The sequence below is a fragment of the Myxine glutinosa genome, chromosome 4 (genome assembly GCF_964187855.1).
Source record: "Myxine glutinosa chromosome 4, kmMyxGlut1.1, whole genome shotgun sequence".
Classification (NCBI taxonomy): domain Eukaryota; kingdom Metazoa; phylum Chordata; class Myxini; order Myxiniformes; family Myxinidae; genus Myxine; species Myxine glutinosa.
Genome location: NC_136264.1, coordinates 132,488,454 through 132,508,277, shown reverse-complemented (window position 1 = coordinate 132,508,277; position 19,824 = coordinate 132,488,454). Strand labels below are relative to the sequence as shown.

At 43.6% G+C, this 19,824-nt stretch overlaps 1 protein-coding gene across 3 annotated transcripts in view; it reads left to right on the top strand.

The window, feature by feature from the left end:
• NAA25 (N-alpha-acetyltransferase 25, NatB auxiliary subunit) overlaps positions 1–19,824 on the top strand; it is a 73,296-nt gene that overhangs the window by 27,852 nt on the left and 25,620 nt on the right. For 2 of the 3 annotated variants that reach the window (XM_068113450.2, XM_068113451.2), the window contains exons 8-11: positions 5,434–5,545; positions 5,782–5,850; positions 10,194–10,384; positions 10,501–10,610. In XM_068113450.2, the coding sequence (XP_067969551.2) occupies positions 5,434–5,545; positions 5,782–5,850; positions 10,194–10,384; positions 10,501–10,610 (482 nt within the window). Of the gene's footprint in view, positions 1–5,433; positions 5,546–5,781; positions 5,894–10,193; positions 10,385–10,500; positions 10,611–19,824 lie in introns of all 3 variants that reach the window. The other variant, XM_068113452.2, reaches the window with a different exon arrangement.

The following is a 19,824-nucleotide window of genomic DNA, read 5'->3' as shown; positions in this document are numbered from 1 at the left end:
CACACATGCAGCATACACCTTTCCCTTCAGCTTCAACGACACTCCCCTCATCATCAGCACGCCACTCAGTTCCATGGGGACTGAAATGAGCAGCTTTAACATGGGGACTGAAAATTCGTTTCTTGGCTTCTACTGGATGGCATCGGCTGCAAATTTCAGAAGTAAATGCTTTGTACATCAAGGTAATATGTTCCAAATTTCAGCAACGTGTGTTTCCGTATTCTTGAGTTTTATTTAGAAAACCCTCAAACTCACATTTGGTGTCTGTCAGTCCGTCCACCCAAAATGTGGTGGCGGTCATATCTCAAAGGGTATACATTGAAACTAGCTGAAACTTGGAATATACATCGGCCAATAGGTCGAATTAATGGCTTTTAAAACAAATTCCACCAAAGTGCCATAGTTGGAGAAGGCATCAGACTCCCCATTTGGGGATTGTGAGTTTGAGTCCCATCTGGGTTGAATATTTTTTTTCCCTTACAAATGCATTTTGGTCGTACTTAAAATTTCTTCTTAAAATTTATTCTTCAACCTGGATTTCAGCGTCATTATGAGTATTGTACCACATCAAATTGCTCATTGTATGGAAATCAAGGGAGGCACAAAGTGTCCCTTCCTTTTTTTTGGAACGGTTTCTCTGTATTAAACTTTAACATGGGAACTGGAAATTCGTTTCTCGGCTTGTCTTGGTATATTATATATATATAGATATACATATATACACACTTTATACCACTTTAAAATATTTTTATGCCTCCGCCGACGAAGTCGCCAGAGGCATTATGTTTTCAGGTTGTCCGTCCGAATGGGCTAAACCTCGTTTTTCTCAGCAACCATACAGTCACGTGAAAAAGTAAGTACACCCCATGTAAAGTTTTGACTTTTTCAACATATTTCAATATACAGCTATTTGATCGTCATTTCAACCATATTGATCGATAAAGGTGATATAATATAACAAATATCATGAAACATGTACATTTTGTAGTCCATTGTAGAATTTAAATAAACATAAATGCAAATTTCGTATGTGGAAAAAGTAAGTACACCCCTACATTTATCACGACTTCAAAAACCTAAAATTAGAATCAGGTGTACCAGCTCAGGTGCAAATGATTAGAACATCATCAGAGAGGATCTTGGAGGAACCTGTCTTATTTAAACCTCAGACATTTAGTTTGGCTTGCTCTTTGTTATTGAAGTGTGCGGCATCACCATGCCTAGATCAAAAGAGCTCTCTGTGGCCTTCAGAAAGAAGGTTATAGATGCCTACGAGTCTGGGAAGGGATTCAAAAAGATCTCCAAACAATTTGAAATCAATCATTCGACTGTCCGGAAGATCATCTACAAGTGGAGAAGATTCCAAACAACTGCCAACTTGTTCAGGCCAGGCCGCCCCAGCAAGTTCAGCCCGAGAGCAGACCGCAAGATGCTGAAAGAAGTCTCTAAGAACCCCAGAATGTCATCACGGGACCTACAGGTAGCTCTTACCACTGTTGATGTCAAAGTGCATGAGTCCACCATTAGAAAGAGGCTGCACAAATTTGATCTACATGGGAGGCGTGCCAGGAGGAAACCTTTGCTGTCCAGAAAGAACATCAGGGCAAGACTAAAGTTTGCCAATGAACACCGAGGCAAAGACCAGCACTTCTGGAACAATGTGCTCTGGACAGATGAGTCAAAGGTAGAGCTATTTGGCCACAGTACCAGAAGACATGTTTGGCGAAAACCAAAGACAGCATTTGACCACAAGAACCTGATACCAACTGTAAAGCATGGTGGTGGAAATATTATGGTTTGGGGCGGCTTTGCTGCATCAGGGCCTGGGCATCTCATCATCATAGAATCCACTATGAATTCTTCATTGTACCAGAGGGTGCTTGAGGATAATGTGAAGCCATCTGTCGGAAAGTTGAAGCTCAACCGAAGGTGGACCTTGCAACATGACAATGACCCTAAACATACCAGTAAATCCACCAAGGAATGGCTAAAAAGAAAGAAATGGAGGGTTCTGGAATGGCCAAGTCAAAGCCCGGATCTAAATCACATTGTGATGTTGTGGGGGGATTTGAAACGTGCTGTGCATGCAAGAAACCCCTCAAACATCACACAGCTGAAAGAATTCTGCATGGAGGAGTGGGCAAAAATTTCGCCCAGTCGATGTCAGAGACTGGTAGACAGTTATAAGAAATGCCTACTTGAGGTTGTTTCTGCCAAAGGGCAGATATACCACCTATTAGAGCCAAGGGTGTACTTACTTTTTCCACATGCGAAATTTGCATTTATATTTATTTAAATTATACAATGGACTACAAAATGTAAATGTTTCATGATATTTGTTATATTATATCACCTTTATCTATCAATATTGTTGAAATGAAGATCAAATAGCTGTATGTGGAAATATGTTGAAAAAGTCAAAACTTTACATGGGGTGTACTTACTTTTTCACGTGACTGTATGTCCGATTGAGACGAAACTTTCAGAGTAGGAGTGCCACCCATGCAGAATGTTTGCTATGATAATTGTGATGTCATAGGTCACGTGGTATGGCAGCCATCTTGGATTAAAAGCAAATAATTAAAAAATAATTTATCGGAAACCACTGAATGGAAAAATTTGAAACTTGACACGTTGTCAAGTACTCCCAATGGGGAACAAAAGCATGATAATGATGACATTGTAGGTGAAGTGGTATACCAGCCAAAAATGTTTTAATGGAATTTCTTATCCTCAAAATCTGAAATTGCATGCACATGATCTATGACCCATTTGTATTGAAATATAAAATTTATGACATCATCGGTCACATGGTTTTGCAGCCATATTGGATTGAAGGAAAATATTAAATAATTGTATCTCAGAAACCACTCGATGAAGATGATCTACCCTACCGATGCGAAATTTTACAAATGTCATCTAACAGCACTGTTGCATATAGTTTGAAAATGATGATGTCGTAGGTCACATGGTTTGGCAGAAAAATTGGATAGAAAAACTAACATTATGCTATCAACACGAAACTTCCACAAACGTGATCCCCTACCCATACATATGCAGAGTGTGCATTTTTTAAGGTCATATGTCATGTGGCATGGCAGCCATATTTGCTTGAAAGCCGATATTTAAAAAAATCTCTGAAACTGCCTCACCGATCAATGTGAAACCTGTCATGTCTGGTAAAAATGTGATACTTGAGAACAGCTGAAAAGATTTAAATCAAACTTGTTTATTTTTAGTACATGGCATTTTAGGACATGGAACTTTACTAGAGCATTACTTGGTTCCTCCTAAGAGCACAAGAGTAGTCCAGCATGCACACTAGATTTTTTTGAATGCCCCTTCTTTTCTATTGTTTGGCATTTTCTACAAGGTATGGAATGTCCATTCTTTTCTATACTTTGCCACATGGCACATACCCTTATATAAAAGGGCCTTTTTTATGCCCCTGGCATTTTTCCCAAGAATATACTCATAATTAGTTTTTAGCAACGTGGATAATATCAGAAAGTTGTCCATTGTTACTTCTAGGGTGGAAACCATGGTAGCAGAGATGAAGTGATGATCCCCAAGTTTTACTCAATGGGATTAAAACCTTTTATTGACATGTGAGGGCCCAAGGAACAGCTTGTGTCAGTCTTGGCAGTATTTAGTTTGAGAAAGTCCTTGGACATCTGTGTTTGAATTTCAGAGAGACAGGATTTCAGTGTTGGAGAACATGGCTCATTATCAGGTTCAATGGACAGCTAGATTTGTTTATCATAGACGGAGCAGTGAAAACTGATATTGCAATTCAATAAAATCATACCCAGTGGCAGCAGATGAAGAGCAGCAAGCAAATGTGGACCAAGCCAAAGTTCCCTGAGGAACACCAACAGGTAGATGAAGTAGTTGTGAGGAACAACCATCATTGGTTACAGTGGTTATATGATCTGCAAGGTAAGATTTAAACCATTCAAGAGCAGGTCTAGAGATACCAAAACAGGTTTGAAGATGGTCATATTTTATCTTATGGTAACCTGTGTCAAAAGCGCGATTGGTTATAAAAAAAACAATAACCACCTTTAGAGGCCATTTTTCCCCGCAAAGCGGGGGTTGGCCTTTTTCGGGAACCGTGGTTGTTGTTGTTTTTGGTCCCCTTTTTGAAGCAATGTTTTACGGCCGGATGCCCTTCCTGACGCCAACCCTTTTTGCCGCCTTTAACGACAAACAGGGAATTACCAGTGAACTGGTACTCAATTTGCCGACCTCGGAACGATGACAGGCTGAGTCAACCCCCCTTGCGTTAATTCAGCGATCGACCGGGATTCGAACCCAGGATCCTAGGATCCTAAGCTGGCACCCTAGCCGCTAGCCCAACACCAAAAGCGCGATTGGTTGATGGAATTATATTATCCGAAGGGGTGGAAAACAGATCAAAAGGATAACGGACCAAGGGCCGCTGTTTGCAATGTTTTCCATAATGGCAAACTCGTACTCATGATGGCAAACGCGTAGTGAGCATCTTACTCATGGTGTAAACAGGTAATAAACCTGTATGTAAAAAAAAGCATGTAATAAGCTTGATAATTTTATCAAATTTGCATCCATGAGATGTAAATTGCACCTTCAATGTGCAGCGTGTGTGTGTGCGAGTGATGTGAAGGGGTATAAACAAGGAACATGTACCCTGTTTTTGGAGACAATTCACATATTGCATACATACGTTGATGAGGTAGCCTACTAAATTTACTTTTTGTGGAGGTAATATGTAGATAGACCCTTAATATCTATTTACTTCCTCGTTAGTATTTTTATTTTTTCTTTCAATTCCTGCTTGCAAGTTCACTCTAAGATTTCCTTTCATCTCCATTCTGCTACTTCCCTTTCGTTTTTCTGCCGCAGTTTGTTGGACAGAATGTGAGCTGTTGAGTATTAATGGAGGTATAATGGGACCAGCTGTGGGTTGAGCCAGGGAAGTGCCTTCGTCAAAACTGATAGGCACAGTGGTGGAAGCGTCATTCCTTGGAAGCGTGCTGCTTTCCGTGTCTTCTAATTTTGATTACTGATTGAATATGATTAGAATATAAAACTGCTGTTTGTTTGCTGTAGCAGGTGGGGCCAGCGCTCATTTGAGGGTAAGTGAAGCTGGCTAACATGTTTGAATTTGTCTGGGAGGCATCAAAGATAGAGTAAGATGTTATCGCGCCAAAATGTTACAGCACGAGTGATTAGAAAAAAATTGTTCAAACCTCCAAATTTCTTGTATTAGATGAGGTGTATGGCTAAATGACCTTCTTAGTGTGATTCATTGAGAATCTAGTGCAATATCCTAGACTAGATATTTATTCACCTCATGTGTTTTCATCTTTGCACCGTTTTCTCATTTCTTCATATGATGGTGAGATGGTGAGATGGTGAATTTGTTTCCTAACATAATCTGATGTTATCCAGGCAAACTGTGTGGAGAGCTGAGGGCTGTGGACATGAGGAAAGCAGCCATCCTGCGCAAGACAGGATGCTGGCATGAGGCCAATGAGCTGGCACATCACGTACTTGAATACAGGTATGCTGATGTTTTTACTTCCTGGCCTTCTATGATCATTTTCTTTTTATATGAATTAGTGTTTCTTCAATTGAGGAGGAGGTGGAGGAGACGGAAGAATATTTGACTTTGTTGAGGCTAAGGTTTTACAATTCAAACTTTGATTCATCCTGCTATCGAAATCGTTTGAGTTGTGCTTGTTTATGATTGTTTAATCAAATTACCTTTCTCCTACTGCTGTTCCTCATTGACGACAGTCCAGATGATTGGCCCTCTCTCCAGCTCCTGCTTGATTCTTCCTTTCACCTCATGGATTGCCATCGCAAGTGAGCTGAGCCCAGGTTTAACCCCACGTCCTTCCATCGAAATGTCAGCGGCAGGTCCACCAAGAGCATCTATAATTTGTAGGATCAGTAAAACTGCACTGAATATTATGCTTTGGGTGAATAGTAGATTTGAGGATTCTCTTGAAAACACAATATTGGTTTATTGGCAATTAGTCACTTACCATTGCATTAATGAAAAGGAAATAATCATTGTATTTGATATGACTTAACATTGGTGGTGCTTTCTATTTTTAACCAGGGAAAGAAGTTTAGACCTACCTCTTGACTTGCAGAATATATACAGTCACGTGAAAAAGTAAGTACACCCCATGTAAAGTTTTGACTTTTTCAACATATTTCAACATACAGCTATTTGATCTTCATTTCAACAATATTGATAGATAAAGGTGATATAATATAACAAATATCATGAAACATTTACATTTTGTTGTCCATTGTATAATTTAAATAAACATAAATGCAAATTTCGCATGTGGAAAAAGTAAGTACACCCCTACATTTATCACTACTTCAAATACCTAAAATTAGAATCAGGTGCACCAGCTCAGGTGCAAATGATTAGAACATCGTTAGACCGGATCTTGGAGGAACCTGTCTTATTTAAACCTCAGACATTTAGTTTGGTTCGCTCTTTGTTGTTGAAGTGTGCGGCGTCACCATGCCTAGATCAAAAGAGCTCTCCGAGGCCTTCAGAAAGAAGGTTATAGATGTCGACGAGTCTGGGAAGGGATTTCAAAAGATCTCCAAACAATTTGAAATCAATCATTCGACTGTCCGGAAGATCATCTACAAGTGGAGAAGATTCCAAACAACTGCCAACTTGTTCAGGCCAGGCCGCCCCAGCAAGTTCAGCCCGAGAGCAAGACCGCAAGATGCTGAAAGAAGTCTCTAGGAACCCCAGAATGTCATCACGGGACCTACAGGTAGCTCTTGCCACTGTTGGTATCAAAGTGCACGAGTCTACCATTAGAAAGAAGCTGCACAAATTTGATCTACATAGGAGGTGTGCCAGGAGGAAACCTTTGCTGTCCAGAAAGAACATCAGGGCAAGTCTAAAGTTTGCCAATGAACACTGAGGCAAAGACCATCACTTCTGGAACAATGTGCTCTGGATAGATGAGTCAAAGGTAGAGCTATTTGGCCACAGTACCAGAAGACATGTTTGGCGAAAACCAAAGACAGCATTTGACCACAATAACCTGATACCAACTGTAAAGCATGGTGGTGGAATATTATGATTTGGGGCAGCTTTGCTGCATCAGGGCCTGGGCAGCTCACCATCATAGAATCCACAATGAGTTCTTCATTCTACCAGAGGGTGCTTGAGGATAATGCGAGGCCATCTGTCGGAAAGTTGAAGCTCAACCGAAGGTGGACCTTGCAACATGACAATGACCCTAAAGATACCAGTAAATCCACCAAGGAATGGCTGAAAAGAAAGAAATGGAGGGTTCTGGAATGGCCAAGTCAAAGCCCGGATCTAAATCCCATCGAGATGTTGTGGGGGATTTGAAACGAGCTGTGCATGCAACAAACCCCTCAAACATCGCACAGCTGAAAGAATTCTGCATGGAGGAGTGGGCAAAAATTTCTCCCAGTCGATGTCAGAGACTGGTAGACAGTTATAAGAAACACCTATTTGAGGTTGTTTCTGCCAAAGGGGGCAATACCACCTATTAGAGCCAAGGGTGTACTTACTTTTTCCACATGAGAAATTTGCATTTATGTTTATTTAAATTATACAATGGACTTCAAAATGTAAATGTTTCATGATATTTGTTATATTATATCACCGTTATCTGTCAATATTGTTGAAATGAAGATCTAATAGCTGTATGTTGAATTATGTTGAAAAAGTCAAAACTTTACATGGGGTGTACTTACTTTTTCACGTGACTGTACGTTCTTGAAACGTTTTGCATAAAGCAAAATTCCGAATATTGAAACCTATTTTCCCATTGACCTCCAATATGTAATTGGAGATGCCTTCCTACGGAAAACATTTTCGGCCCCAAGATGTAATTAAAAACTCACTTAAGAATGCAGCAAACCTTTTTTAGGCACATATTCATCATACTAAAATGCACAATTTGGTGTCTGTCTGTCTGACGATGTTTGACCACAATACATTTGGTTGTCACTTATCCAATCTCAACCAAACTTGACAGGAGGACTAAGGGTCACACAATGAAGGTTGTAGCGAATTCATTTGCTCCCTTCCCCCAAAGGGGTTTTCTCCACCAATGGGGATGCGTGTTGAGGTGTATACTAAAACTAAAATACGCAATCATACTAATTGGTGCTAAGATAGCTTTATCATGGCGTTTTTCCAAAGCCGCTTCCAGTAACAACAATAAATGTAATCGCATAATATCATTGTTATTTATAATATATACTAATTTCTAATACTAATAATATCCCATCTCCCCAAGGGATGCTTCCTCCTTGAACAAACGCCGTGTTAACGTGTAGAAACAGCTTATCGTGCCATTTTCATGGGAGCACCTCTACCAGAAGTAAAAATATAAACCACAAACACGTATGATTGCCTTTTGAAACAGTCGCTACTGCTGTTTAACATGAAACTGAAAGGGAGGAAGCCCGGGGTGTGTTCAGTTACTAAGCAGCTAGCTAGCGCTTGCCAAGCCACCCATTCATTATCCACGGTTTTGAATGGAGTGCTTGCTGGAATGTTTTAACCATTTGACGAGTGATCTACAATAAACTTGGTAAATTAACACACCCCTCCGCAATGTTCTTCAGGCCTGACCATAGATCAACTGTAATCTATATAGCCCAGAGAGGAATGACCCTTCCTGATGCCCCGGTGGGGAACAGGTGTACTAGTTAATATAAATTTAATAATGTTATGATGAAATATTAATAATGATTCTAAAATACGCAATTTGGTGTATGTCAGTCTGTCTGTTTGTCTCACGATTTTTGACCACGATACATTCGGTCCTTACTTATCCAATCTCCACCAAACTTAACAGGAGGACTAAGGGACATACAATGAAGGTTGTAGCAAATTCATTTGCTCCCCTCCCCAAGGGGGTTCTCTCCATCAAAGGAGTTTTCCCCACCAATGGGTTTGCGTGTTGACGTGTATATCCACGTTAAGATAGCTTTATCGTTGCGTTTTTCCAAGCACGCTTCCAATAACAAAACTAATGCTAATAGCAGAATATTATTGTTATTACAAAACAATATTAATACTAATAATAACCCCCTCCCCAAGTGTTTTTTCCTCTTTGGACAAATTCTGTGTTAAAATGTATAAATAGCTTATTGTGGCATTTTGTGAGGCACCCCTTATTCGATTTCCCCTACCCAAACCCCTCATATACTTTCCAACATTCCGTAAAAGCGAATTTAATGTAATGCATATCAAATTGCTTCTCTAATTACCTTCGCAAAAGCGGAAGGTTATGTTTTGATCGCTGTGTATTTATTTGTATGTCTGTGTGTGTGTATGTTAATCGCATAACTCAAAAAGTATTCAACCGAATTGCATGAAATTTGGTGGGATGATTGGTTATTATACGGGACACATTTGATTAGATTTTGGGAAACAGATTTGCTCAAATTCTGACTATTTTTAACTCGATCGTATTTCACTCAAAGTTATGAGCGACTGAAGAAGAAGATGTCCATCCAGGACGTCATCACTATAACGCGATCTCCCGCGATCATTTCAACCTCAAAAAAAATTATAATTGCAGATTTGTCAAGAGATGAGGCATATTAACAAACGAATGAAACAGATTTGCTCAAATTCTGACTATTTTTAACTCGATCGTATTTCACTCAAAGTTATGAGCGACTGAAGAAGAGGATGTCCATCCAAGACGTCATCACTATAACGCGATCTCCCGCAATCATTTCAACCTCAAATGAAATTCAAATTGCAGATTTGTCAATCGGGGAGGCATATTAACAGACGAATGAAACAGATTTGCTCAAATTCTGATTTTTAAAAATCGATCGCATTTCACATAAAGTTTCACATCGCATACACTCCCATGCCAAGTACAGAACAGTAGCTGCGGCGAAGGTATGCGCTCTACCGAGTGCCCGGATTCTAGTTTATATGTTGCATTGCTGCGAAATTCCGTATATTGAATCACCATATGATGAAGAATGTATCTGTTTTGGCCAGTCAAATTTGTCACAACATATTTGAACTTTAGGGCACGATATCCCAGCTTACCTTTAAATTCCCTTTTCAGTTTTTTTATACCAATGATCTTATCACCAAACCTTTAATGGTATTCATTTTCTGGACATTTTTTTAGGTTAGTTTTGGTTGTGATTCGCAGGACTGGGGAAGCTGAGACAAGCTGTTCTCCATCTGCCCTAATGGCATTCCTCGATGGCTTGGAGTCTCCAGATAGAAAGTCCACAGCTGATACTGTCGGCCGGCCCATCAGGGGTCCCAGTCTTGCCCGTCTCCAGCTGCTGTGGAGGTTGAAACAGGATGGACGGGAAGAGGAGCTGGATGATATGATCGGCAAGTTTGTTGAGTGCTGTATGAGTTTGAGCTCTTTTGGCTGTTAGCCTTTCTTTGTAATTTTATTTTTTGACGTTTTCCTCCACTTTTTGTATCTTGCTATTTTTATATTCAAGATGGTGTGCAACTTTTACGGATGTACTTGTGGCGGTTTGGTGCGCGACCTTGCTGCCTGGCAGACATCAAACCGTACCTTGGTCTCATCCAGCAATCACAAGCACAGCAGGTGCTCACATCTCCGTCGTTCATTGTCAATACCAACATTGCTTGTCATAAAACACTCGCCTTAGGATCCAAAGACCAACAGGGAAATATACAATACAAAAAGGAGAGAGTGCAACCCCATTGCAATGTTATAAATCTAGCACAGAAATATAATGGTACCAGAGAGAGAAATGCATTAGTTGTTTGTTCCCTCCGTTAGAATTCCTCTATTTATGGCAACTAGTACACCCGCTCACTACGGGAGAGGCAGGCGAAGTCATGTTATTATCCTTATTATTGTCAATTGTTATTACTTATGTTAGATCAGGTCTTTGAAAAGATCAGACCGTGCCTCACCATTCTAAATTGCCTAATTAAAATTTCTTTCCGTGAGGGTGTTGAGGAGTGGGAGGGAGGCAATATCACATTTAACAAAAACCCGTTTGGGAGAAGGGGTATTGCTTTGCAATAGCATTAATATTATGCTGTTATCATTTGTGTTGTTATTACTTTTGTTATTAAAAACGGCCTTGGAAAAATGACATCATAAGCCTTGACACGGTGTTTGTCCAAGGAGGAATTAAAACCCTTTGAGGAGGAGGGATAGCAGCCTTGTAAAAACGGCATTATAATTTATTTATACACATTAACATAACATTATAATACGTCCTGTGACCTGTAATTGAACACACCCTGCGTTTCCTCTCTTCCAGTTTAGTGTTACTGTTAAACAGCATTAGCGACTGTTTCAAAAGGTAATCATACATGTTTGTGGTTTATAATATTTTTACTTCTGGTAGGGGTGCTCTCACGAAACACCACAACAAGCTATTTATACATGTTAACACAGCATTTGTTCAAGGAGGAAACATGTCTTGGGGAGGACGGATATTATTAGTATTAATGTTGTTTTGTAATCACATTAATATTATGCTATTATCATTCATGTTATTACTTTTGTTATTCGAAGCCGCTTTGGGGAAATGCCACGATAAAGCTAACTTAGCACAGATATACACCTCAACACGTAGTTCAAACAAGACGGGCAACTCTCTTGAGGATGGGGGCAAATTAAGTCGCTACAACCATCATCATGTGATCTTTAGTCCTCATGTCAAGTTTGGTTGAGATTGGCTAAGTAACAACAACAACAACAACATGCATTTTAAGGCCATTTTCCCTGCAAGAGCGGGGGTTAGCCTTGCGGTCCCCATGACAATCTTCTCCATTTTGCCCTATTTTCTGCATCTCTCCTTGTTAACCCCCTTGCCCGCATTTCTTCTTCCACCATCTTTAGCCAAGTCTTTCTCGGTCTTCCCCGTCCTCTGCTTCCTTCTACATTCATTTCCACCACTCTTCTCAACCAGTCACTTTCTACATTCACTTGACAGGATTTCTCGCGAGATCACGGCGAGGTCACGTCTTTTCGAAGCTGCTCCATGCGCTCACGCTTTCGAAGCTAAGTGATCTTTCACATTTGTATTTTTGTCGTATCTTTATCTTTCTTTCGGTGCATGTACCTATTGGGGTGACTTTAATAGGTTTCTCGGTGTTGGTTTTTCATACCTGTGTACAGAATCGTCGGTTTTTTCGTATCGTGTATTCTGAGGCCTAGTGTAGTACTAGTCGGCTACCGTGTCCTCAGACCTTGGCTTGAGGCTTTTGTTTTTTGTCTCAGCGGTTCTTCGATCACGCTGCAACTACTTTCGGTCTCTGTTTTTCACGGTCTTTTCACCCATACTCCCTTGTTTTAAAATCTCAAAGAAAAACAAAAAAAAATTTTTCCTTCCCTGTTCTTATCCGCTTGTGCGTTCTTATTTGTTCTTTCGTTCTTCGTTCTTTTGCTCTTTCATTCTTCGTTAGTTGTTCTTTCGTTCTTCGACCACGTTGTTCGAGATCACGTGATCAAGTTGTTAATACATGTTTCATCTGTCCCCTGAAGAACTTTATTATTATGTCATATTCTATAACACTTTTTTCTACTTCTATAAAAGGATGCTTTCGACTTGCTCACCAATTCTATTCATTCAAAAAAATTTTCCCATCTCTTACAGTGCATCTTTCATTCATTCCCTAAACTCTCCAGAACTCCACCCACCCTTCAGCGTCCTCAAACGTATTTTTGACTCGAATGTCTCAAGAAACTCATTTTGCAATAAATGTTCGTTTCCCATAAATCGTACACTTTTCAAAATCCAATCACACCCCTCCCCTCCAAATCTTCCCCATCACCCATCTCTGTCAAATCTTCCCCCTTGCCCCTCCCCCCCAAATCTTCCCAAACACCCATCCCTTTCAAATCTCCCCCGCTGCCCCTTCCCTCCTAAACTCCCCCCACACCCCCCCCCCTCCGAGACTCTCCCTCACTCCTCCCCTCCTAGACTCCCCTCCCACCCCTCCTCCTCAAAGCGTCCTCCCCGCTTCTTCCCCCTTCCAACTTTCACCTTCATCTTCCTCAACCTTCTGCCTCACTCTTCCCCCTACTCAAATAACACCTCACTGCGCCTCACCCAAACACCATCAAACCTTTTGTCCGCCCCATTCTTCCCTTTCTCCAAGCTATTCTGTAATCTCTGACACACCTGCAACAGCTCTCCCTACCTCTTCCTCCTCTTCCACATCCTGCCCTACCGCTCCCCCCCCCCCCTGTTCTGTATCCGATGCTCCCCCTTCCTCTTCCTTAACAGTATGGACCTCAAACATCCGGGGCCTTCGCTCAAACTTAACTGATCTCTCCATACAGGTTGCTTCTGACAAACCAGACGTGATCTGCTTAACAGAAACCTTCCTCCTTCATGATGTCTCTGATTCCTTGGTATCTCTCCCAGGTTACTCCCTCCTCCGGTATGATAGACCTGAGCCTCGTCCTGGAGGTGGGGTTGCTATCTTTATAAAAAACTCTCTTCCTCACTCGCCCTGCACTGCCCTCTCTCCACCTCACCCCCAGGAATACCTTTGGCTACGGCTTCCCCTTCGCTCCCACCTTTTGTTCATATGCGTGTTGTACCGTCCACCAAACAGTGATGACTCCATCTACATCTCGCTGTCTGATAATATGGACCAACTTCTATCTACCCATCCCAACTCTCTCTTCCTCATATGTGGTGATTTCAACTGTCACCATGCCAGTTGGCTGGGGGTGGGTACCTCTCTCACCAGCCATGGCTCTTCAGCAAAGGACTTCTGTGACTCACTTGGACTGACACAATCTGTCAATTTCCCAACCCGGATCTCAGTCAACGGAGAATCTTCTCTTCTGGACTTGGTTATGACTAACTTCCCTGAAAATGTCTGCTGCTCTTCTTCTGCTCCAATCGGCTCTTCTGATCATGTGCTTGTTAAAGTGGACATCTCTCTGACCATTTTCAGAGAGCCTCCTCAACGTCGACGAGTCTGGCATTTCACTCAGGCCAACTGGCACGGTCTTCAAGCAGCCATCAATCATCTGGACTGGTCTCCCATCTCTACTGCCTCTGACATCAACTCATCCTGGGAATTCTTCCAAAGTAAATTGCTCTCTCTCATGCACAGATTTATCCCTTCTCGTCTTCAGTTGTCATACCCTTCCTCCCGTCCATGGTACAAGGAATCTTGTGGTGAGGCTATTGCCCAGAAACAACTTGCTTTCGTCTCCTGGAAAGCAAATCCAACGGAAGGAAATCTCATTTCCTTTCACAAAGCCCGAAAGAAGTGTGTGTCCACCCTCAGGAGAGCCAGGAAACAATATCTCTCCGTCCTCAGGACCGAACTCTCTTATCTGTCTCCCTCTTCCAAATCCTGGTGGCGTCTGGTGAAATCTGTTTCTGGTGTTTGTTCGTCCTCCATCCCCTCCCTCACCTTAAATGGCCACACGGCTGACTCCGCACGTGAAAAGGCTGAATGCCTCAACTCTGTGTTTGCCTCTAAATCTTGTGTCCCAAACCCATCCCTCTCTGTACCCACCGTACCCAGTCGTACCCAGCTGCTCCTGGACTCTGTGTCCTTTCCTCCTGACAAGGTGGAAAAGTTTCTGTCAAACCTCGACTCTGATTCTGCAACTGGACCTGACGGCATCAGCCCACGGGTCCTAAAATCATGTTCTTCCGCTCTTTCACTCCCCCTCTCTGTTCTCTTCACCCTCTCTTTTGCTCAAGGTCATCTTCCATCTGCTTGGAAATCTGCCAACATCACCGCTTTGCACAAAAAAGGTGCAAAAACAGATCCCAGCAACTACAGACCAATCAGCCTTCTCCCAATTATCAGCAAAGTCATGGAATCCATCATTGCTTCAGATATGAAATCTTTCCTCTTCTCCAATGGCTTGATCTCTGATCATCAATTTGGTTTCAGACCTGGACACTCCACTCTGGACATGCTGCTTCTGCTTTCTCAACAATGGATGGAGGTCCTCAATGCCAAACAGGAAATTAGAGCAGTATCCCTTGACATATCACGTGCCTTCGATACGGTCTGGCACCCCGCTCTGCTCACCAAACTCTCCTCTTTTGGTATCCATGGAAATCTCCACGCATGGCTGGCGGACTTCCTCTCTAGTCGTAGTCAACGTGTGGCCCTGAATGGGTTTCTCTCATCTCCTCTTCCTGTTCAGGCTGGAGTTCCCCAAGGCAGTGTTCTGGGCCCTGTGCTTTTTCTGGTCTTCATCAATGATCTCTCTGACTCTCTTGAAAATCCTCTCGATCTCTTTGCTGACGACTCTACTCTCTGTCGCTCCATTCTTCATCCCTCAGATCGGCAGTCTGCAGCCTCCTCACTCTCTGCAGACCTTGACAAAATCACAGACTGGGCAAACAAGTGGAACATGTCTTTCAATCCTGACAAAACTCACACTCTTACGATGTCTCTCCGAAAAGACCGACTGGACAACCCCCCCATCCACTTTCTGAATAATCCTCTCCAAGAAGTTCTGTCACTCAAGCTTTTGGGTCTCACTATCTGCCATGATCTTTCCTGGAAAAATCACATTTCAAATCTGGCCTCCAAAGCCAGTCGCCGACTGGGCATCCTCCGTCGTGCGAAGTCCTTCCTTGGCACACCTGAGCTCCTCACCACATACAAGGCTTTCATCCGCAGCTCAATGGAATACTGCTCTCCCCTCTGGGCTGGTGCTCCTGCCTCACACCTCGCTCGCCTTCACGCTGTTGAAACCAAAGCATTCAGAATCATTGGAATCTCCGGCGATGAAGCTAACTCCAAGGGCCTCTCACTCACTCACCGCAGGCAGGTTGGTGGTCTTTCCGTCTTCTACCGACTCCTCTCTGGCCTTGCCCCCCCCCCCCAGCTCTCTCTGGGCTCTGTCCCGCAAATATTCCTACAGGTCGCACAAGATCTGCCTGCAACCCTCTTTTGGTTAAACTGCCAAAATCAAGACTCTCTGCTCACCTTCACTCCTTCATGCCTCTTTTCTCCCGCCTCTGGAACAAACTCCCTCACTCTCTTCAATCCCACTCCACCCTCCAAGTCTTTAAAACAGCTGTTCACCACCATCTCTTATCTTCCCCCATCCAAAACCTTGATCTTTTCTACCCCCGCTAATTTCACCCCAATTCCACTTTTTGAAATACCAACTTTTGTCCTGGAAGTCCTTGGTGTCCTTGTGCTTTATACTTCTCCCTCCCCCCCCGCCCCCCTTCCCACGCCGCCTCCTCCCCCCGGGCCCTCTCCCACACATCTCCCTGCTCTCGGATGTTGTGTGTGTGTGCTTCCCCTTTTCTCCCCATCTTGTCTTCCGCTCCCTCTTTTTGTGTATTTTGTTTGTCTGGTCGGTTTTTTGTGAAGTTAATGTTAGCTCTTTCACGAGCCTCGATTCAGTATACAAAAAAAAGAAAAAAAAAATCCTTCCTCAACACATGACCATACCATCTCAACCTGTTCCTCTTCACAGCATCAATCACAGGCTCTATTCCCATCATCTTTCGCAATTCATCATTTGTCTTCCTCTCTCTAAACGATACTCCGCACATCCGTCGAACCATTCGCATTTCCACCCTTTCCAACCTTCGTTGCTGCTCTACGTTCATTACCCATGTCTCGCTCCCATAAATCATAACACTTCTCACACATGCAGCATACACCTTTCCCTTCAGCTTCAACGACACTCCCCTCATCATCAGCACGCCACTCAGTTCCCGAAACTTCTTCCATGCACATCTCACTCGAGCAACCGTTGCCGAGTCTGATCCACCTTCTCCATTCAGCATGTCTCCGAGGTAGCAAAATGTTTTCACACCTTCCAGCTTCACGCCGTCTCCAAGATCCAACTCAACATTTCCTCCATCTGCAGCTCCCTCTGTGCACACCTTACATTTGAATGTAGCTGCCACACTGGTTAATGACCCTCTCAGACCACTACATTTTTGATGAACCCACTCAGCGCACATTGTACATTGAATGGAGTTCACTCCGACACCCTTCCTGCACACAGCACAGGGCCACTTCCCAGTTCTTTCCACCTCACCACATGCTTTACCACTTGCCATCACCTTCGTCTTTCCGATATTCACCTTCAGACCTTTTGTCTCCATACATTCCTTCCACGTGTTCATATTTTCCTTCAGTCCATCCATACTTTCCGCAATCAACACCAGATCATCTGCATACAACAACTCCCACGGTAAACCCTCCTTTACGTTCTGAGCCAGCACCTCCATCACAGCTACAAATAGTAGTGGACTTCGTACCGACCCCTGATGCACTCCCACCTCCACCTCAAACTCACCACTGTTCCCGTCCTTCGTCCTTACAGCTGTGCGCGCTCTTTTGTACATTGCCATCACTACTCTGATCAACCATTCCTCCACTCCTAACTTCCTCAATGCCCATGTCAATACTTTGCGTGGTACCCTATCGAATGCTTTCTCCAGATCAACAAACCCAAGAAACAACTTCTTCCTCTTCTCCATGTACTTCTCCTGCAACTGCCTCACAATGAAAAGCACGTCTGTCGTTCCTCTTCCTGGCATGAATCCAAACTGCATTTCGTCGATCTTCACTTTCTTCCTTATCCTCCTCTCCAACACTCTTTCCAATACCTTCATTCCATGCTCCAATAACTTTATCGCTCGGTACCTGCCACACTCCAGAGGGTCACCTTTCCCCTTGTATAGAGGGACGAGGGTACTCAGTTCCCAACCCACTGGAATGCGGCCTTCTTTCACCACCAGATTACAGATCTCTGTCATTCTCTTCACACCCCAACTTCCTGCTGCCTTCAACATATCTCCCACAACTTCCGTCGGCCCTCCCGCTTTTCTACCCTTCATTGCTTTTATCGCTTCCTCAACTTCCTTCTCAGTTATCTTCTCTGCCGGTCCTAAAACTGGGTTACTCTCTATGTTGCCATCCCATTCATTCTCTGTATTCAACAGCATTTCCATATATCTTTTCCATCTTCCTATAATTCCATCTGGGTCGACAACGATTTGTCCCACTTCATCCTTCAAGCAACGCACCCCCATCACATCACATCTCTCTTTCGCTATCTGCTTTGCAATCCTGAATACTGCTCGCTGACCCTCTTCCGAATCCAAGCGTTCTCCGAACATTTTCCTACATGCCTCCTGCGCCTTTGCTTCCTCTTTCTTTGCAGCCTTCCTGGCTGCCTTATAACTTTCATGCTCTGCTGTTTCTGCTCCCGTACTCTTCGCCTTCTGCCACTCCTTGAACTTCTTCCTCTTCTCGTCAATCCTCTTTCCAACTTCATCATCCCACCACCATGTTTCCGAGTGCCTCGTTGGTCCTTTTGTCCATCCACATACCTCACCAACGGCTCCCAACAGACTAGCTTTCATTGACATCCAACCACCTTCAAGCTCAACCACATCATCCTCGACCCTACTCAGCCTCTCTTTTAATGCCTCCCTTACTGTCACCTCTTTCAACCTCCACACCTTCATTCTCGGTTGGTACTTCACCCGCCGAGCTCTCCTCGCACCTTTCACCCTTACGTCGCAGACAACCAAGTGGTGCTGTGAAACAGCCTCCTCCCCCGGGATCACCTTTGTGTCCCGGAGGTGCCCCCTATCTCGCCTACGCACCATCAGGTAGTCAACGGTTGTCGTCGACCCACCTGACGTGTGTGTAACAAGCTTATTATCCTCTTTCTGGAACTGAGTATTACAAATCAACAAATCAGCTCCATCAGCAAACTCCAAAATCCTTTCACCTTCTCCATTTCTCACATCATATCCGTAACCCCCATGAACTCCGTCAAAACCATCCATACTCCTTCCAACGTGTCCATTTAGGTCTCCTCCTACCACAACAACTTCCTCATCTTTCACGTTTTCCATCAGCTTCTCTATCGCACACCAGAACTTGTCCTTCTCTTCATCGCTTCGACCAACCTGCGGAGCATATCCCGAGATGACGTTCACCAAGAGCTTTCCAATCATCATTTTCACCATCATCAACCTATCACTCACTCTCGTCACACTCACCACACTGTCTACAAACTCCTCAGAAAAGAGGACACCAACACCATTCACGCACTCCAGGCACCCTTGCCACACAAACTTGTATTTCTGTCCCTGCCTACCCTTCACCATTCTCACACCACTTCCCTTCCATCTCGTCTCTTGCACACAACATATGTCCACTCTTCTTCTGACCAATACTTCCACCACTTCTCCTGATCTCCCTGTCATTGTCCCTACATTCCATGTCCCAAACCTCAGAAACCGATCTCCACTTCGGGCTGTACCCTGCCCATATGTACTTGTAATTGTCATGGTTCCCTTTTTGAGGCAATGCTTTTATGGCCGGATGCCCTTCCTGACGCCAACCCTCTTAGTCGTCTTTTACGACACGCAGGGATACGGTGTACCTATTCTTATCCAGGGTACACACCGGGAAACGTTTAAAACATGGAAATTCTGGGGGGTGGGGGGGGGGGGGGTGGGGGCGTCAAGGGAAAGATAAAATGAAAATAAACCCCTTCAGCCGGCAATTAGCTTGGCGCCCCAAAGAGTACTTTCAGGAGCTTGGCGGCTGTTGAAACTGGGGTAACCACTCATGCGGGAAGTGGTCCAAAATGGCGGTGTAGAACACCGCGCGTCGAAGACACAACAAGCGTGAGGCGAGCAGATTAGACGGCCTCCTTTCGATTCTCTACCGTCAAGTCCAATGCGGCCTTCAGCTTCCAAGAGCCCAGCAGTTGTCCAAAACCTCGTGTGGGGAAATGTGGTATCTGTCCGTCGTCTTGTCCACCGTCCACACGCGGCTCCAAGCTCCGGCGCGAG